A 21,968-nucleotide genomic window follows, 5' to 3' on the forward strand; every position below is an offset into this window, starting at 1 on the left:
AGTAACAAAAGGAATAGACGTTATTGAGCTATCTAGGCAGTGAATGCAGTGCTTTATTCTGTCGAATCTGTGTTGAATCTGACCCACACCTTGTAACATCAGGTGTTCTTCAGGGTTCAGTACTGGGACCTCTTTTGTTTCTTATATACATTAATGATATGCCTCACGTGATCAAACATGCCCAACTCAGTTTATTTGCTGACGATTCTTTGCTTTATCACACAATCAAAAATAAACAAGATCAATGTCATCTTCAGGAAGATCTTAAAAACCTGGAGAAATGGTCAAAAGACTGGCAGATGAATTTTAATGTTGGTAAATGTGAACACTTGTCTATATCAAGAACTGATCCTATTAGCACAGTATATTCATTAAATGGGAAAGACATACAGCAAGTATCAACGATAAAGTACTTGGGCATTAACATAGATAGAAAACTAAATAATGATGACCATGTTCAGTACGTAGCTAAAAAAGCTACCTCTACCTTATATATGTTAATGAGAGCATTAAACAGAGCATCTAGTAAAACAAGATCACAGGCGTACAAATCTATATGTAGACCTATACTAGAATATGCTTCTAGCGCATGGTCTCCTCATCAAGCAAAGCATATTAGCAAGTTAGAGAGTATAAATAGAAAATCCTTCAGATGGGCTTACAAAATTAAATGGAAAGACCCAATTTCCCTGAAGATGAACATTTTAAACTGGCCTACTTTAGAAGACCGTAGGTCAGATATAGATATAAGTATGCTTAATAGAATTCTTAGTGATAATATAGCCATCGATATTAAAAACCACGTACTTTTTAACACAACAAGTCGAACACGAAAGGGATTGATCAGAAAGGCAATCTCATGTGATGTGGCCAAATATTGATATTTTAATCGCATCTTAACAATGAGTGCTTCTGGGTCCAATGCCTTGTCAGCAATTACAGTTGCAGGCCCCTCTTGTAATACCTAATATCACACTTATCCTTGAGAGGTCCTGTCTGTATGCCTGCCTTGTCGACTTGTTGGCTTGCTTGCTTGTATCGTTTTACTTAAATCGTGTTATTAATGCAAGCAACAAACAAATATATATAAATATTTTGCTTGAGTTTCTTGACTAGATTAACTAGTTTCCTTGCTCGTCTTGTTGACTTAATCAAATAGTTTTTGTTTTTGCATATTTTCTGTAATCATCCGTTATCCGATTGCTCTCTTGAAGCAATCGTCTTGTAATAGACCAAAAACCCCTTATTTTCTGTCTTTATTGACTTGTTTAACTTGCATAATTAATTGTCTTATTGATTTAATCAAGTCGTTTATTTGTTTGTCTCGTAGAAAAAAAGAAAAAAAAAAAGAAAAATACTGGTACATAATGACATCTCTATAATGCACCCATCCGGGCGCGAATGAGATAATATAGTAGACTAGACTTATTCTGCTATTGTAGCTGCTACCTAAGAGAACAAATTCCTACTACCATGTTGACTAAACAGCGGCGATAACTTGAAAAGAACACTATATGCTTTTTGATACCATACATGTATGTAAATTTTGGCCACTTTCTTACAATGGTAACATGTTAGTTTAATTTATAAAAAAACAAAATATGTTTTAAAGATGAGATTAAGAATCAGAATGTTTACCTGTGTATATTTTCAACTGGTCTAGTTTATATTAGTGCAAAGTTTTGACTTGGTGGTGCGTCTCTTCACTCAGTTTTCAATATAAGTTGAAACCTGATTAATGTAAGAAGATAAGAGAACATTATAAACTATTTCATAATTTTACAGCAAGTAGTTATTAAATGACACAGCCTTGTACACTGAAGAGGTTAATTATTTTGTTACTGATGCACAAATTAGTCAAGTAAAGTAACTAAAATGATGCTCTGTCTTTATCAACTCCAAAATTTTATTTTTGTCTTACCTTGCCATCACCCAATACTGAAACAAGCCTAATAATTTTGAAAGTTTAGTTGCATATGTACACGTAAATTAGTAAACAAATGCACAAGCCAACTTTATCGAAACTCTCATGAGAATTTCAATTTTGGTCAGCATGGGATATGTGATTTGGAAACTACAATTTGTAGTCAAAATTCAGTATTTTTTGGTCCAGTTTGACAATCAGTCAGTTTGTCACAATATATCGCAGTATGCAGGTTGTGAGTTTTGAGCAACCAAGCCTGCCAAAGCAATTGCTTGCCGTTTCTTTTCTTCTATTTTTTGTGCATCTGTTAGTAGACTTTTGACTTCTAGTCATACATCTTTTGTGGATTAAACTTTCTGACTAGAATAACATTAGTTAAGGTCGTTTTTTGTGAAGTCAGTGCTGCCCTTTTGGAATGATTTTACGACTAGTTCTGTTAGTGTAGTTTTTTGCTATATGTTCCTGTTTGTAATACCAGAAATATAAAAACCTTATTTCTTCAAGGAGCCAAAGTGTTTGTTTTACCTCATGGATTGCCCACTTTCTGTAAAACATCAAATTTCCAAGTATTGCTTGCAGACATACATTGGTTTTTGCCTGGTATTCTAATGTATATGATACCAAAAGCTGATTTTAGTATATCCTACAAAAAACTGGGTGTGAATACCTACACATGTTCTCCACTTGTGTTGTGATTCACTTGATAAGCTTCTGGTACACACTTTATCACAGCATGTTGGAGTTGTCCTCTCGGCGCTTACTCTTAGTTATGTGTACCATAGACCAATGGCATCACCGTGGTAGCACAGATATGTCAGGAAACATTGCAGCTGTCAAACTTTCCCAATATTTCGCCGTGCATCCAAGACAGTCTGTGCAATGTGCGCTACTTTTGTGATGGTGATTGGCTGCCACAGATTGCTTGATTTATATTTTCCTTCATGCTAGTTGCTGCAGGACTAGTGTTGCATTATTTCAGCGACCGCATCGTATAATGAGAACGGTATACCGCAAGCTTTTTGCTGATGTAAACACAGATTATTTTTTCATAGTGTAGACAAACAATGCTATCAGGCTATCACAAAGGATCACCGATATAGGTTGTGGCTACTGCCGTTATACTGCGATTCAGTCTGTACCAAACTTTAGGTAGTCATTGGCTAATGCACCGGTTACTGCCATAGCAAAGCAGTTGTTGAGTAATGTTGCCTTCTACGACCATTATTCTGCCCTTTGCAAACATTGCAAATCCTCAAGCTGAGCCTGCTTTTTGCTAGTTAGCTGTTCAAATAATAACTTTCTACTGGAGGCTGCACCCTGGTAATTGTTATTTACTGGTATAATTGTACATTGGTTTGTTAAAGTGCTAGCAGCTTTCGTAGTCAGTAAAGTGCTTTGATGTTTCATTGAATCTGCTGGTTCAACGTCAGTCTCTCATGTTGGATTCACTACTCAAGACTTAGTTAAGGTCGGTGCCAAGCTTTGACCTAGACAATATTGTTACCAACGGTTTTCTTTTGATGTATCCAGTATGGACCTGTCCTGGCAAATAAATGATTTCCTTGTGTTATTGCGGTATGTTATGTGGATTTATTGTTCAACATTTAGTTTATCTCTTCCACAGGAGAGTATTTTTTGCTTTTATTTTCAAGTGTCATTTTTGTCTTTGGCCGGTTAATGAAACACTAAACTGGGTTTAGAGTAGTGTTTTTTATAGCTTGTCCAAGGTGCAGAAGGAAAGTACCGAGTGTAGATTTATTTGCATTGACTATGTTTTGAAGCTCTTTTTTGACGTTCCCTCTTTTGAAACATCCTTATTATTCTCATTATCACCTGAATACTTATCACATGGTATGCTATGGCCAAGATTTCGCACCTAAAAAGAAGCTATCATCATAGTTTCACTATACCACATCATGACATGGTACTTATCACCATTGCTGACTGAAAGGTTTCTTTTCGCATATCTTCCCATAGGTTACCATAACAGCGTTTAAATTATATTTATTTCTTTAAACTCCATTATGATGTTGAGTGTTTTCAATGCAGTTTTTCACGGCATTCAAGACTGTGTAGACTGTTATATCATGTACATCATGTATATAGTGTTTGTTTCACAACTGCTTATATTGTTTGGTGCGATATTGTATTCACTCTAGCATCTAAATTGCTGTGTTTACAAAACAATGCTATGAGCAATATACTTTGTATTGAAGAATTTCTTTTGTCCTCATTTATTGAAAAGGTTTTATGCCTACTGATAAACATACTTTTTAAAGCACTCATTTAGTTTGTCACTGATGTTGTTCAAAACAACTGATCTTTAGATTCTTTACATACTATTAGCCTATACTAGATAACATAATATGTTTAATATTTTAATTTTTTTATCTATTTATTAGATAATATCTTTACATTCATATTCCTTTCTGAGTTCTAACAAAATATTGTTTAATGTTTTATTTTAAACATTCATAACCTAATAATCATATTTAAGTTATTTGTTGAACATTTAGAAAAGGTAAGAAGAAACCATGTACTGGCTGACTTTTGTGGTTCTGCTGTCTGTAACGCAATGCTATGGGAAAATGAAGCCTGTTCGAATCAGCCTTGATGCTAAGTGGAACTCGTCACCCCTACTACTAGAAGCTAGGTCGGTCTAGTCTTATGAATTGTTAAGTTTCATTGTTTTGGCGCTACCATTCTCATAGCTTTAACTGTTTGGTAATAATATATTCTTGGTGTGTAAATGCACTTATTACTAAAGGAAATTGATACATTCCATAATGATAAGAATGAAGTGGTTTGTTGTGCAGTAATTACGCAAACGTCTTTGTCACAGCCCGAGTACCCTATAAGTATGATTGATTACTATTAGGCATAACAACTTTAGATGAAGGTTCTTTCTAAACAAACTGAAAGACTATTAAGTGAGATATTACAAGATATAGCTGCGGCATTGCTCTCTATCCTTTGCCATTTGGCTACATTGAATCTACCATCCATAGTTTTTGTAAGAGTAGATAATCTCGCTAGTAGGAGGAATGCAACTCCTTTCACATACTGACTGTGTCTAACAAGCTTCTTTTAGCCTTATTTCATTGTAGAATATATCCTATAATATGACATGCATCCAAAGTCATAGTTTGGGGTTAGAAAAAAAATATTGCATTTTGCTGGATTCGAACTCACATATATAATTTATGTTTATGAGTCTCCGTCTATATTGTAGTGAGTTTATGGCTGATGAAGGTTTGTTCATGGAGTTTGTGGACTTGTTCAAAGACCACTCATTGACCAAAGACTGTAAGTATTAGATGTTTGTATAAGATAATACAAATGTAATTCTTTTAGTTATAACTGTTTTCAATTGTAAGGAGTTTGTTGTATTTGATGTCTGCTAACGGGGAGGTTTTTACATTCCATTTTTATCTTAAAATGGAGTTACCTGTTTTATCTTAAAAATGGATATGTACGTTTTGTTGCCTTTTTGATAATTATTGATATCCTTAAACTTTGGAATATAGATATTCTAACAAGCCGGTAAACGATATGCATTTATTACAAGTGATAAATAAAATTTATTTCAATCCACTAATTTATCTCACTATATTTCCTTCTAGAATAGGTGTTTAATTCTCTTTTACACCACATTTTACACCGCATTTAACTCCACATTTTACGCCGCATTTAACTCCACATTTTACACCGCATTTAACTCCCCATTTTACACCGCATTTAACTCCACATTTTACACCGCATTTAACTCCACATTTTACACCGCATTTAACTCCACATTTTACACCGCATTTAACTCCACATTTTACACCGCATTTAACTCCACATTTTACACCGCATTTAACTCCACATTTTACACCGCATTTAACTCCACATTTTACACCGCATTTAACTCCACATTTTACACCGCATTTAACTCCACATTTTACACCGCATTTAACTCCACATTTTACACCGCATTTAACTCCACATTTTACACCGCATTTAACTCCACATTTTACACCGCATTTAACTCCACATTTTACGCCGCATTTAACTCCACATTTTACACCGCATTTAACTCCACATTTTACACCGCATTTAACTCCACATTTTACACCGCATTTAACTCCACATTTTACACCGCATTTAACTCCACATTTTACACCGCATTTAACTCCACATTTTACACCGCATTTAACTCCACATTTTACACCGCATTTAACTCCACATTTTACACCGCATTTAACTCCACATTTTACGCCGCATTTAACTCCACATTTTACACCGCATTTAACTCCACATTTTACACCGCATTTAACTCCACATTTTACGCCGCATTTAACTCCACATTTTACACCGCATTTAACTCCACATTTTACACCGCATTTAACTCCACATTTTACACCGCATTTAACTCCACATTTTACACCGCATTTAACTCCACATTTTACACCGCATTTAACTCCACATTTTACACCGCATTTAACTCCACATTTTACACCGCATTTAACTCCACATTTTACGCCGCATTTAACTCCACATTTTACACCGCATTTAACTCCACATTTTACACCGCATTTAACTCCACATTTTACACCGCATTTAACTCCACATTTTACACCGCATTTAACTCCACATTTTACACCACATTTAACTCCACATTTTACACCACATTTAACTCCACATTTTACACCGCATTTAACTCCACATTTTACACCGCATTTAACTCCACATTTTACACCGCATTTAACTCCACATTTTACACCGCATTTAACTCCACATTTTACACCGCATTTAACTCCACATTTTACACCGCATTTAACTCCACATTTTACACCGCATTTAACTCCACATTTTACACCGCATTTAACTCCACATTTAACACCACACCGCTAGTGGATTCACTATTATAGATTTATTGTTTTAAAACATGAATTTTCTGTCAGGATTGCTTCCATTTCAGCTATTATAGCTACTGGGTTGCAAGAGTTGCAAAGAGTTGAACTTTCCAAGATGACCCATACCACATCATTTTGTGGTAGATGTTGACGTTTCATTTTCCCATTAGTAGGTTTATGAGTGGTAGCATACTTACCAATATTAACCATCAGGTATTTGATTATTTCAGTGGACAATGATGAATCCTGGCATTACCATACATTGAAAATGGCACGACGTCTGTTGTCACCATCACGTATAAAGCTTCTAGAGTTCGCCCTGTCTATGAGGCTCTACTCCCCCAGAGTGCAGCTGCACCAGCAAGTCAGTACAAATCTATAAGTAGGAGTTACCTGCTCTTGCCCATTGTATTCAATATATAGTGCACCCCCGGGTGACAATGTCCCTGTTATTCGGATTTTCGCCTTACGATGCCAGCACTGAAACAAATTAATGTCGTATGGCAAATTAATGGTCGCCCGCCCTGTATAATGTAAATGATTGTCCTCTGCATATAGAATGGTTACTGGAATAGTTTAGGTTTTCGAAATGGTTTGGTCGCGTCTATCAGCTCGCGTTAAAATGAATACTTACTGTTTGAGTTTGGCCATTTGGCTTGTATATGAAAACTCATATCTAAAATTGTGAGGCCTCACAAAGTAGCATTATCGGTTGTCACATATGCTGTGAATATAACATAAATATATTATAAAATAATATAACTATATTATATTCGCTTATAATGTGAATATTTGAGAAGTTGGAGGGCTTTCTTACATACTGTCAACAGTTGGGCAGTTGTTTCTTGTAAGATGATGTTACTATCTTATCATCTCAAGTATTATGACATGTGTATAGTTTGTTGTATATATAAGTATGTTGGACAGGGCAGAGGTCAAAGATAATATTTTTTTCGCTGCTATTTAATTACAAAGTTGATTCTTAAGGAGACGCTTAATTTTTTATACTCTTTGATGACTGATGGTTGTAATGCAGAAATCCTTATTTACATATATTTCACACCATAACACAGAGTTGGCTACACCTCGCCTTTGTATTGTTGTGATTGTGTAGCCTGAGCAGCCACTATGGTAGCTCCTTGGAGATCGTCAAGTAGTAGGTTTAAGCGAAAATAGTTTTGTTAGCTCAGAGAGAAAACAAGAAGAGCGCACACCCGAAAGCAAAGATCATTTCTCACCACACCTTATGATCTGTTTGCATGAGTCCTATTGCATATTTGGTTGCGCAAGCATTTAGTTTAGTTGAACTTGTGCGCAATGGCAAGTGATGCTTTTATTTTACTCTCACAGCTTTCCTCTGAGTAATCACCGATGCAAAAGCATTGCGCCGCTTAAGTTGGCTGACAAGCTTGACCCTCTGACTCATCACATTTTCCTGTTATGCTTAGAGTTGGTATTTTGATGAAATAGCACCGATATGCTAAATCTGCAATACTTTTACAAGAAACCTTAGACACACATTTATGACTTTTAATTGGTGCTTGTTCACATTGTTTGTAACTGGGCTGTGTGTTTTTTGCGGCATTTGTGTTAAAACTTTGAAGCCTGATCTTGTATTTAAAAGCAGGACCAGATTCTAGACAGTATTAGTAACTTTCAATTGACTGTGAAACACTTAGAATAGTGCTATTCCTTTTGAACTGATTATCAATTTGAAGCTCCAAGTTTGTAGAATACAATAAAAACAGAAATCAATTATAGTAATATAGTGATATAGTGATAGAGTAATCGAGTGATATCTTATGAAATCAACTAGAGTGATAGAGTAATGGAGTGATATTTTATGAACTAGTTGTTCAATCGACTTAAAACCTGGGAACTATACCGAGAAAAGATGAAGTAAAAAATGAGAAAGTTTTTGTAATCCAACCTAAACCGGAAGTAGGCGAAACTATGCAGCTGAGTTTTTGGCAGGGGATCAGAGGGGAAGTCCCTCCCAAACTATTTTGGTCGTATGCTTCAAAGTGTTAACAAGCGACTTCGTAGCCCCAGTATTCCCGAATCCTCCATCCATCCGTAATTTCTGATTGATTTTAATTGTTCTTCGAGCTACAAGTTGATAAATTTAGTCACACATATTTCAAATATCTTTATTCTTTCGCTTGCCGTTGAATAACGAGCTAACTTGTATAGCATCACTCGTTTTCACTTGTTCCTCCTAGTCACTCCTTGTCACTTGTATCTAATATCTATACCGATACAGACTGCATTGGAGGAGGGGCAGGCGTGCAGTGCATTTGCTGTTGTTGGGGACAAAACCGTATGCTCTAGCTCAGCTCTGAAGGATGTTTCCTTTCACGGTGAAGTCAACGGACCACTTCACTCTGGTGATGAGAAGCGGTGTGTTCAGCACTGCGGTGCCAACAAAGATCAGCCTGTCATTCTCTATGGAGAGTTGGGCAGCCCTGAACTTACCTCCTTCCTAAATATAGACACGGGTTCTTACACCGTACTCCGCCACTATGTCAAGGTAAAATCTTCTTGTAATTCTTTTTATACCCCTTCACTTGTGCCCCACTTTTCTCACCTGTTATCTTTTGTGTGGTCTGAGCGAAATAGCATTGTAGATAGGTGAGGACAAAGTGGCAAATGACATAAAATTACTTGACAAGGTGATATGTGGTAAGTGAAGGACAGTTATTGTTCTATTATGAGAGTAGAATTCCATTTCTTCTCGGAAACCCATATTTAAAATTGACAAACAAGAGTTATTGTAGCAATGGTAGTATAGGCCTGACTAAATGCACCATATATCGTGAGGGTCGCTGTTGCCTTGAATGATACACCGAAGGATATAGCAAACTGATGCTTTCTTTAGTTCAGCGGTATTCATCAATCACAAATGCCCTGGTTTTATATCAGCAAATTAAGGTGATTTTTAGCGATCCTTTTAAATATCTGTCTAGTGCGACACCCTTATCCTGGCCTGTTCTTCATTTCCAATAACATTCAAAAGACACCAAGTTCGCTCAGTGGCTATCAGGCTTACACTATGTCTCCATGACGCTGTTAATCCGCGAGTTCGCGCCATCAACTAGTCAAGTGGGTTTTGCTACTCGCAAATTTTTACCAAATGTTTCATGCTTGCGTACGATGGAAACGGCACTTGCGGATGATGCCCAAAAAAATGCCGCGTAAGCTATTTCATTTTAATTATTTTCTCCATTGCAGTCAGTATTTCAATTTAAGTTTCAAGTATGCGGCGATGGTCTTTCCCGTAGAAATCAGTCTATTTTCTAACAAACAACATGCAAATGTTCAATAAACCTCTTATAGCAATGGACGAGTGTTTCAATAACACTTGAAACACTCAACGTGTGCACTACTCCAAATTCACCTCATCCGCGCCATGGAAACGTAGTGTTAGCCAATGATATATGAGCTAGACAAAATTATTTAAAACCGACTCTAATAGACTGGACCTAGTACTGATGCTTCAAGTTATACCTATATCGCATCACATATGTCTATATGAAGTACTATCATGAGCTGTTTACAACATTTGTATAAGTAAGTTTAGACCAGGCTACGTCTGCTGGGCTCGTCTACCGTCTGACAGTCTTATTCCTCATCTGCCCTCATGAGCAGTTTCTTCATCGGTTGAAAAGCTTTTAATAGCCCGTTAATCCCTTCTTGTCCCAGTTTTTTATATCACTTCTTCGCTTTGCTTCGTGACATCTATCACCGGTTATGTCAGATGATTCCATCAAACTGTTTGCTTAATTAGAATTCATGATTTATTTAACCATGGCTATGGTGACTACCTTCATTGCTATATCGCACTCTTTCATGCCATCATGATGTTGTGACTTCGAGGAAGATAGAAGCATTCAGTGAGGTTAGGGGAATTAAAATTATGGCTCCAAACAGCTGTTATTTTACTTGAAAATAATTCTGCCCTGGAGGAGGAAGTTTTAAAACACTATTCTTAAATGAGTCATATAATTGTGAAGGTTTTCAGAAAGTTCTGGCCACATCAAAAGGTTGTGAATAAATTAGATATCACTCGATAGGATCATTGGTAGCAAAATTTTCTTTTAGCAGAGTGCGTCTTCAAGTCTGTGGAAGTTGCCACAAATAACGTAAAGGTAATCAAGCTGGAATACTAATTTGCAGTACAGATATACATGTATAGATATACATGTATATCTGTACATGTATAGATATACATGTATATCTATACATGTATATCTATACATGTATAGATATACATGTATAGATATACATGTATATCTATACATGTATAGATATACATGTATAGATATACATGTATAGATATACATCTATATCTGTACATGTATATCTATACATGTATAGATATACATCTATATCTGTACATGTATATCTATACATGTATATCTATACATGTATAGATATACATGTACAGATATAGATGTATATCTATACATGTATATCTATACATGTATAGATATACATGTATATCTATACATGTATATCTATACATGTATATCTATACATGTATAGATATACATGTACAGATATAGATGTATATCTATACATGTATATCTATACATGTATAGATATACATGTATAGATATACATGTACAGATATACATGTATAGATATGCATGTATATCTGTACATGCATATCTATACATGTATAGATATACATGTATAGATATACATGTATATCTATACATGTATAGATATACATGTATAGATATACATGTATATCTATACATGTATATCTATACATGTATAGATATACATGTATATCTATACATGTATATCTTTACATGTATAGATATACATGTATAGATATACATGTACAGATATACATGTATAGATATGCATGTATATCTGTACTGCAAATTAGTATTCCAGATATCTATACATGTATATCTATACATGTATAGATATACATGTATATCTATACATGTATAGATATACATGTATAGATATACATGTATATCTATACATGTATATCTATACATGTATAGATATACATGTATAGATATACATGTATATCTATACATGTATATCTATACATGTATAGATATACATGTATATCTATACATGTATAGATATACATGTATATCTATACATGTATATCTATACATGTATATCTATACATGTATAGATATACATGTATATCTATACATGTATAGATATACATGTATATCTATACATGTACAGATATACATGTATATCTATACATGTATATCTCTACATGTATATCTATACATGTAGAGATATACATGTATATCTATACATGTATAGATATACATGTATATCTGTACATGTATAGATATACATGTACAGATATACATGTATAGATGTATATCTATACATGTATAGATATACATGTACAGATATACATGTATATCTATACATGTATAGATATACATGTATAGATATACATGTATATCTATACATGTATATCTATACATGTATATCTATACATGTATAGATATACATTTATATCTATACATGTATATCTATACATGTATATCTGTACATGTATAGATATACATGTACAGATATACATGTATAGATATGCATGTATATCTATACATGTATATCTATACATGTATAGATATACATGTATAGATATACATGTATATCTATACATGTATAGATATACATGTATAGATATACATCTATATCTGTACATGTATATCTATACATGTATAGATATACATGTATAGATATACATGTACAGATATAGATGTATATCTATACATGTATAGATATACATGTACAGATATAGATGTATATCTATACATGTATATCTATACATGTATATCTATACATGTATAGATATACATGTATATCTATACATGTATATCTATACATGTATAGATATACATGTATAGATATACATGTATATCTATACATGTATATCTTTACATGTATAGATATACATGTATAGATATACATGTATAGATATACTTGTATATCATGTATATTTGTACATGTATAGATATACATGTACAGATATACATGTATATCATGTATATCTGTACATGTATATCTATACATGTATATCTATACATGTATATCTGTACATGTATATCTATACATGTATAGATATACATGCATATCTATACATGTATAGATATACATGTACAGATATACATGTATAGATATACATGTATATCTGTACATGTATATCTATACATGTATATCTATACATGTATAGATATACATGCATATCTATACATGTATAGATATACATGTACAGATATACATGTATATCTGTACATGTATAGATATACATGTATATCTATACATGTATAGATATACATGTATATCTATACATGTATAGATATACATGTATAGATATACATGTATAGATATACATGTATATCTATACATGTATAGATATACATGTATAGATAGATATACATATAGCTTACCTTTTTTGAAAATTATCTCAAGTAAAATTCTAGTCTCTCTAAAATGTTAAGTTAGTTTGTTGCAAGAATAAATTGTGTTACAGGTTAAGAAACAAAAAAAAGTTCGTCTTTCGGGTTATGGAGTAGAGCTGGCTATTAAGAGTACGGAATACAAAGCCCAAGATGACAGCAAACAGGTTGGTTTGCGCGCATGTTGTGGGATTTTGGTACATGCGAGACTCGTTTCTTGCGTCTTATAGCAAACAGCGGTTTTTATTTGTTGTAACTGAGCTTTAGCGTTCACTGTAACATAGGCTCTTTACTGTTGAATTGTCATAAAACCTCATATTCATTGTGTTGCCAACCCTTGAATATCACTCCTTCACGCAAGATGTGAACTTGTACAAGCGACATTCAGTTTGTATTCGAGAGAACTGCGTCTTGCGATCTTTACCAGGGCTATTCATATTAGATCGTTGCGGCGCAATCTATTTTAAATCAGTTTTTATTAAACCCAAAAAGGTCAATTCTAGATTAAATTACTAAATTGTGTAAACAGTATAGCCTCCAGATAATTGAGTGACATTGTAAATTAATAATAAGAAACAACTGGAATAAGTTAATAAACATGAAAAACGCAATTAGCGATTTGTTTGTTTGTGAATGAGTTTTGGCACAACAATGACCTGGAATTCGGTTAGATACGATTTTTTCTGACCGTAAGGATTATGTCTTTAAAGAAAAAACAACTCCTAAAAAGATGTATTTGAAGACTGAATCTCATGATTGATGGACAGTCTATTTCAAGTTGTGGTGCAGAAACGTTGCTTTTACTTGAAGTTGCTCCATGTTTAATTCTTCAGGGAATTTGTTTGAGAAAGTGAGCTCTGTAAACTCACATCCAGCACCTGCAGGATGTGAGTAAAACATTGACATAAACACATAAACATTGACTTATAACGAGTCACTGGATACAGTGCACAAGTACATCGCGCATCAAGTGCCCAAGTACATCGCGCATCAAGTGCCCAAGTACATCGCGCATCAAGGGCCCAAGTACATTGCGCATCAAGCCCAACAAATATGACTAGTAATATTATAAACACAGATTCCTAAAGCAGCATTTCGCAAGTCAGCATTTCGTTATCGTCGATGTACTTATTATTTTCTCAATTTTTCACTCTTCTAACATGATTAATCGTCGGTGCCAAGTGTTCAGTCAGCAAGAGAAACATGCTTATAAAGGCATACTCTCAGTCAAAGTGCCTGATCTGTATGCATAATTGTGATCTCTGGCACATTCTTGGGTTTCACTTATCATATAACTGAGTTTTCGTTGCTAAGACTAGAGTTTGAATGAAACAATGTGAAAGTTGGAGGCAAATTAGCAGAAAACATTGTCTGAATACTTCACCTCTTGGTTACAACTAAGTGTTTGGCCTATCAGTATATTCATTCGTTTTTACTCTGTCTGGAAGTGATAATATACTACCATTAGAATACTATTTTGTTGTTTCCGGTTGCAGATATTTAAAACTCGAAGCAAGCTTGTCAAAAAATCGCCGTTTCTTCTTACACGCCTTTGAGTAGGCGCTTCTCTGTGTTTTTATTCTTGCTGGCCTAGAGTTTTATGTAGAATTTTTTGACACGCGAGCAAGTATTTGCCTCAACATATGAATTAATTTTCAACATACGACATCCGAAGCTTCTCAAAACAAGATGGCTTAGTAAGTAAAAGTAAAAAGCTGGTACAAATCGAAACAAAAACTTCAAAATAATTAAACATGTATTAATTAGGTTAATATGAACTATATCTTGACTCAACTTGAATAAGGTGTGCTGTGTATCTGTATCACATACTGTAACACTAAACCTACATACTTCCATTCACATAATTGTAGATAAATTAACAAAACAAAACCTCTTTTCACTGATTATCACTTAATTGATTTGATTTGAACCTATAATTTATGTTTTTCGTTAAGTTTTGGAATAGTTTTATATAGTTGTATATAATGCATTTGTTGTTGTGCTTTTTGCAATAACTTGATGTAGTTGTCATAGAACGAATTAAATAGATTACAGTGTATTATGAGAATACTTGCTCCAACACACGATTAAACAGAATACTTGCTCCAACACACGAGGGTTTAGATACATGAAACTAATCTTTAACGAGTCAACTTTGCAGTATGAAGTAGCATTTAAAAGATCATGACATCGGCAGTTTAAAGATGAACTGGCACAAAATCTTAGTAGACTTTATTAGAAAGTAACAATATTTTTCTATTATTTGCGATTATTTTTTATGTTTAAGATGTTCCGACTGTCAGGATGGTTTAAGATTTAAATTAATAAAGCTTGATCGCAATTAAAATGCGAGTCAATCAAGTCAAGCGAGAGTGCGATTATGACTTCTGCAGTTACGAAAAGAGACTGATAAAAACGCTGTAATTTGAATGCAACAGCCGTTATCAACGATAGCAACTAATGATATCACTTCACATCCATTTTTCCTCTAAGCATTTAACCGCAATCAAGTTTTGTCAATTTTAATCTTGAAACACCCTGGCAGTCTCCTCACACATAAAAAACATTCGCAAATGATAGAAAAAAGACAATAAATTTTATATTATTAAAATATGAAAATATTTTTATTTTATGAGTTGAGTTATATTTACACCTATTAAAATAGACTTTTTGATAAAATCTACTAGAGTTTAGGGCAAGTTCAAAGTTCATCTTTAAGCATTTGGTAGAATTTATTATGGCGCAGGCACCTTCGCATTACTCACAAGTAATTTCCTCGTGGCATATTTTATAGCGTTTTGTCATGTTTTCGGCGAGCAGTGGTGCAAATCATTGAGAAACAGATGGTTATCATAATGAACATCTAGCGCTGCTCTTCATTTTCACTATTCTCACTTGATTGTAATTTCGTACTAATCAAACTGCACAGATTGGCTAAAAAAGTTAACGGATTTCTGAAATCAGGCTAGCTGCTATTATTAGTTCATCTTCTGCCTTTATTCTCATCCCTATTTTTCCGCGACTTTGGTAAGACCCTCATAGCGGAGATGAGTTGTCATAGCTGCGCGTTTCAGGAGTTGCAACAGATGTAGTGCGTGTGGATTAGGGGGACATGTGGATTAACTCTGACTCAGCATTTATTAACACTCAATCATCGATGACGGCGAGTGGCATGACTGAGTTTTATGGAGTCGGACATCAGAATATGCATAATATATTGTTTGGCACTCTCTATCGCTGAATATTTTGACCTCTGATGTCAAGGCCAAGGCTCACACAATTTCTTCTGCGTGGAATGTTTGTCGTTATGTTAGAATTGTATAAAAAGTTTTCTTTAGCGATTTTGAGTCTTGTAATAAAATAGCGTTGTGATGTTTATTACGCTTGATTGAATCCTATTTTGTTAAAATATGAATCAGTGTTACGAGAGCTGTTGGCAGTTGTGGAAATTGAGGATATCTTGTCATTAATTTGCAGTCAGTTAGCGCTGAGATACAAGTAATGATGAATAGATTTCTTTTTGTGGCCCATCTTTCTTCCCTTGCTTTGCGAAGTGACGGCTCCTTTACCCTGGCGCAATAAACGACGGCTCCCTTCACATATAATCCCTTCATAATAGGTTTTGTGGTATAGGAGAACTTCCCTTGTTTGTCACGGTGAAATCTCGTCAGCGTGGCAAAAGTTGCAGTAGTGTTGAGCTGGTTGTCTGGCGTTGAGAACTATCTGAGTGAACTGACTTTGAGAAAGTCACGCGCTGTCGTATCATACTATTTGGTGGGTGTTATTATTTCTCACCAATTCAACCAATACCATCAAGTGATGACTCGAGCACAGATGAGTTATAGAATAAAAATTTGAACACTTATTTTGGCATCTTTCTATTTCTATATCTTTTGCTCCTTTCAACTGTCGATGCGGTTTACTTTTAAGAAGCCTTACTGGATCTTTTCCTCTAGCTGACTTCAAAATCTGTTTTTGGAACACCGCTTATTAATATTCTCCAGCACTGCTGAGTTGGTATTTTCGTTACGAGTGAGAAGTCTATCAGGGATATCTTGTTAAAGATCTGGCTTCCTTTGCATTTGATTCTTGAGAAGATATCGCTCCTTTTAGTTTGGATATGTTTATCATGCGCTATCATCAATCCATCATTGCCAAGTTTTTAAGCGTATAGGTGGAATATTGGTTTGATTACATAGATGTAATCTCTCACTCACTCTATTCAGGCTTTTATATATTTGCTGTAGTCCCGTTACAGACCACGCTGTTCTAAAAATCATTCAAATTGTGCCATATTCTTTTAATCTTTTTTAAAATAAATGTCATCTAAGATTTTGGTTTTGACTATATTTCCTACCATTTACTGTTTCTATGCTTAAATAGAATTACTAAAAGTTGTAACATGCTATATAAGAAAGTGTTCAAGTAGAAGTGACAGACTGTCATTAACCAATCTGGGTGATAAATAATGATGAAACTATATTCATCAAAAGCTGTCATTGATGTCTATAAGTCCTCACCACATGGTATTTTAATACTAAATATTTTAAGGTACGCCTGGGTGTGGCTAAACCCTTCAAACACAACGAAGAAGAATGCAATGTATAATCAGTCTGCATAAAAAGTTCATAGGCGTATAATATATAAAATTAAGAATGTCATGCAAATCTGATAAATGTATCTCGCAGCAATATTAGCAATTTCTATATTCGTAGAGTCAATATTTTCACTCCCCATGGGCACTGGAAATAGTTGCTTGCCAGGGTTTCATTATTACAGAAATTGTAGTAAGCATGTAGTGATACAGAAGGTCAGGGAGACTGCCAAGGTGCTGCACCCTGTAAAAGAGATAACATGACTCAATAGGATATGTGGATACAAGTACTATTAGACCACATAGTATTAATTGATTTGAAATAAAGGCAAGACCCTTCAGAAAATGATGGAAACATGACATAATATTTCAACACGCAAATAAGATGAAAGTATATTCATGGACATTCTGAGTCACAGTTGGTGAGCTCACTTTTATTACAGGTTATCTTGCCAACACTTAAAATCACTTTGATCATATCTCCGCTTATTTCGATGCATCCCTAGGCTCTTAAGAAACATACTATTTCCGATTTCAGTTTGACATGCTCAATGCATACGTAAAATTATTGAGAATTATGCATGGAAAAAGGATCGTAATGCAAATGAGGTATTGTGCGGTTTACCGCTGGAAGTATGACAAGAAGCGTTCCACACCTGTCAGAAGCACTGAACACGAGTGTCATATGTCAATGATATCCTCTTGGTATATGACTTTGAATATCTATTTAAGGCACGCTTCAAATTATTTAGCACATGCACGATTCATTCAGCGTTCTCAGTTCTGAAAGACCTAATTGAAAATGTCTCATATGACCTGAACATACCGTTGTCATCGTTAGATTGGCTGCGCCCAACTTTTGTTTTGCTCTTTACAAATGGATGGTCTTTTACGTCACCTGTAGTTGTAGAGGCTGACTTGGATGGCGTTACAGTCATTGACGTTTCTGTTCGTGTTCCTGTTGAATTGGTGGATGTTGTAACTTCTAGAAAAATATCCCAAACGATAAAAGAATATATCTACCACAGGAAATTTTTATTTCGCTGTATTGCAACAAGCAGTAAAATAGAAAAACCACAGTACCTGGTCGGGAAGTTTGGTTGTTAAAAAACCCTGGTATCAAGTCGGCTAATTGAGGACTTTGTTGACTGGTCGTTGTTTGACTATCCGTTGTTTGACCAACCGTTGTTTGACCAACCGTTGTTTGACCAACCGTTGTTTGACCAACCGTTGTTTGACCAACCGTTGTTTGACCAACCGTTGTTGTAATTGTGGTGGTGGGAGGAAGTACTGTCACTGTTACGGACCCACTCAGTACTGTCCAATACGTGTTGTAAGTCTCAACAAAACTGCCCCTAAATACAAGAAGAAAAAATGATGAAAACACTTGTTAGAAAAAGTGGTGTGATATAATGATTACGTTGGCTTCAGATTTTTCGTTTCAGCTCTTTATAAACTTTTTTGTGTGAAAGGTGTCATGGTACATGCAATGATTCCAATAGCTTAATTGTCTAGACCTCTACATGTATTTCAAGTTCAAGTCTTGACTATAAATTTTTAAACCATATTTTTTCATGGTGAGCATTTTGTGTGAATTACATTGATCATCAAAAATATGCATACGATTATGTAGGCACCTACACAAAATTTAAAGGAAATTAGTACACCAACAAATACTGACCAGAAAGAAACTTCTCCGGTGAATGGCTCTGCAGGAGCCCACCATAGCAACTCGACGGTAGATTTCTGGGCATTGCTTGTGTGCGTCATTCCGCCCTAAATAAAAAGAATTGTGGAACTTTAATAGACTTGTGAGAATGGGGTATCTTTAGCTAGAAAAAACAATGCTCTTCATCTGCTAGATCAAAAATTCAAAAATGTTTAGCCGTTTAGAGGCAAAGCTACTTGTTTTTTGTTTAGCGTTTTGTTTAATAATGATATTGAATGCCATTGGTGCACCTTAACATGATTTTTCATTAAATCTATTACTAAATCTCGCTTTGTCATCATGTATGTGTCTGTTAGTCTGCGTAAACTCTGCATTTCTACATTTTTGACTAATTTCTTCCAAAATTCACACGCATATTCTCCGTACCTACTGCCAGGTCACAAAAATATGTGGTTTCAAAACTTGATCTGAGGGTTCCTATGACCCAGCCTCTTACACTGCAGGCTATCCGATTGTAAAAAGAAATCTCGGTCAATGCCAGGCTTACTGCCAGTAGAAACAAAAATTAAAATGATAATCCTTACCCCATCGTCGCACGTAACCTTCACTAGTGAATTGGTTGAATTCCATGTGCCCATGCGATAGCGCACGTTGTCTGCTCCAACATATTCGCCGACAATGATGAAGCCTTCAAACGACCTACCGCTTCCTTCTAAAGTTACTGTTAACAAAATAAATAAAAATGTCATGTTACACAATCCTTGATCTGTAATGGGAGTTTAATTATTATGTTGTTGCTTACTGCATCCTGAGGATCTGAAGCCTCGAAATAACAACAATACTTTTGGTTTTTAAGGTTGTAGACTTCTGCATGCAGCCTTTCTAATAAAATCATTCCAATTATCCCAGTCATGAACAATGTTTCATGAAAATTTCTATCTGAGCTAATGTCATAATAAAAGTTTTAGCTTGCATTTGGCATTATTACAGACATAAAATTAAATGTGTTTTTGCTTTCTTTATACTCTGTTGTGTGAAGCATTGCTAGCCTGACATGAAACACTCCTTTAATAAACATCTGTGAGGAGAATAAATACTTCCTATTTATTTCCTACAATTCACTATCCGGACTTCTCCACAATACTATTAAATTACCAACTTTTAAAACACTTTTGTTCAACTCACGCAATAATTCCTGATTTCTGACTTCTTATTTTTGGCATGTCACGAAAAGCATCATTTAGTTGATGGAGGCTAATGCCAAGAAAATGTTGTCTCACATTTGTTTTGGTTGTAAAAAGCAGGTCAGAACAGTTATTTAGCGCATCTGGTACGTGTGTTTAGGAGTTTTGCTTACTTGTTACTGGCTCATTGTTGCTAACGACTGTTGGTCCATCTACTGTGATGAAAAATGGTGAGTCTATCGGAGTTGGGAGTTGGTTCTGGGCTGTGACTCCATGCCCTGGCAGTAGAGTGTCACACGTTGACGACGGTGCCCCATAGTTGTAGGATTCAGCAAGAGGTAGAAAGACGATGCAAATTGTTACAAGCACCCTCAACATTGTCATGTCTTCTTTTCTTAATCTTCAGCGAGAGAATGTTCTTAGAGCCGCTATCTCCTGTGCCTTACACAACCTGCCTGGCATCTTCAGCATTGGTCCAATTGCGCTTGAGCATCCTGTTTCTATGGTGATAAGCGCCTTATAGACACTCCCATTCATCAATTGCTGGATAGTAACGTATCATGGTTAAATGTGAAACTATCTTTGTTTGAACCATCATGTGAGCTGCTTGTGCGGGTAAACATACCGCATTCATAGTCACAATAGTGGTTATCTAATGCTGCCCTATGCTGCTGCGTATTTGTCAGAGGATGTTCTTACTCGTAAAACTGGATATAGTTGATGAATAACAACAAAATTTCATGACATCCAATGTCAATGACATTAATCCACACATAAAATGGTGACTAATGGGACATCACAAATGACAGTCAGACAGTGATTGACAATGTAGTGCAGATCTGCTTTATTTATTAACTGCAACTAATCAATAGCGATATGCAATGATAAAACTAGTTGTGAGTTCACCAAAACCGTTAATAGTGATACTGTTTAATTTTAGTCATGCGAGACTTGAAATTTGATTGCTTAGGGTAGCAAAATTTATTCATGCAGACTGCTTATATAATATGAATATGTCAACTTTAGACAATCTGCTTGAAAAGATTTTAACCTTGGCCCATAGCTTATCAACTAATCATGTTCTAAAATGATGATAATGCAGTCAATTAAAAACAACTAAATTGTGGGTGTTATTAAAAAGACTGCTTTTCATGTAGGCCACATAACTTACACCATTTAAATTTAAAACTACTTATAAGCACGTAGTGAATCTTTAAAGGAGTTATCCTCTCTTTTTTGTTTTTTTCCCC

The 21,968-nt window shown here is 34.9% G+C and overlaps 2 protein-coding genes across 2 annotated transcripts in view; one reads left to right on the forward strand and one right to left on the reverse strand.

Annotated features, from left to right (window-relative positions):
* LOC137406644 (UDP-glucose:glycoprotein glucosyltransferase 1-like) overlaps positions 1-21,968 on the forward strand; it is a 68,858-nt gene that overhangs the window by 524 nt on the left and 46,366 nt on the right. Inside the window, exons 2-6 of the mRNA XM_068093248.1 lie at positions 4,441-4,577; positions 5,157-5,230; positions 7,053-7,186; positions 9,086-9,352; positions 13,346-13,438. Of these exons, the coding sequence (XP_067949349.1) occupies positions 4,459-4,577; positions 5,157-5,230; positions 7,053-7,186; positions 9,086-9,352; positions 13,346-13,438 (687 nt within the window). The 5' untranslated portion in view covers positions 4,441-4,458. The remainder of the gene's footprint in view (positions 1-4,440; positions 4,578-5,156; positions 5,231-7,052; positions 7,187-9,085; positions 9,353-13,345; positions 13,439-21,968) is intronic.
* On the reverse strand, positions 17,599-21,142 carry LOC137406645 (putative defense protein 3). The gene is made up of 6 exons (XM_068093249.1): positions 20,892-21,142; positions 20,119-20,255; positions 19,547-19,641; positions 18,949-19,220; positions 18,692-18,850; positions 17,599-18,109 (listed from the first exon to the last, which is right to left on the reverse strand). The coding sequence occupies exons 1-6, from the start codon at positions 21,100-21,102 to the stop codon at positions 18,045-18,047; spliced, it is 939 nt and encodes a 312-aa protein (XP_067949350.1). The 5' UTR covers positions 21,103-21,142; the 3' UTR covers positions 17,599-18,044.

Source organism: Watersipora subatra, chromosome 10, assembly GCF_963576615.1.
Source record: "Watersipora subatra chromosome 10, tzWatSuba1.1, whole genome shotgun sequence".
Lineage (NCBI taxonomy): Eukaryota > Metazoa > Bryozoa > Gymnolaemata > Cheilostomatida > Watersiporidae > Watersipora > Watersipora subatra.

What these genes read in the sequence shown, in the direction of transcription:
- LOC137406645 (XM_068093249.1), bottom strand. Translation starts at nt 21,102, where the DNA reads ATGACAATGTTGAGGGTGCTTGTAACAATTTGCATCGTCTTTCTACCT. An exon ending in AGGTTACGTGCGACGATGGG is followed by an intron (nt 19,642 to 20,118) that starts GTAAGGATTATC and finishes CTTTTTATTTAG; the next exon opens with GGCGGAATGACGCACACAAG. An exon ending in ACCGGAGAAGTTTCTTTCTG is followed by an intron (nt 19,221 to 19,546) that starts GTCAGTATTTGT and finishes TCTTGTATTTAG; the next exon opens with GGGCAGTTTTGTTGAGACTT.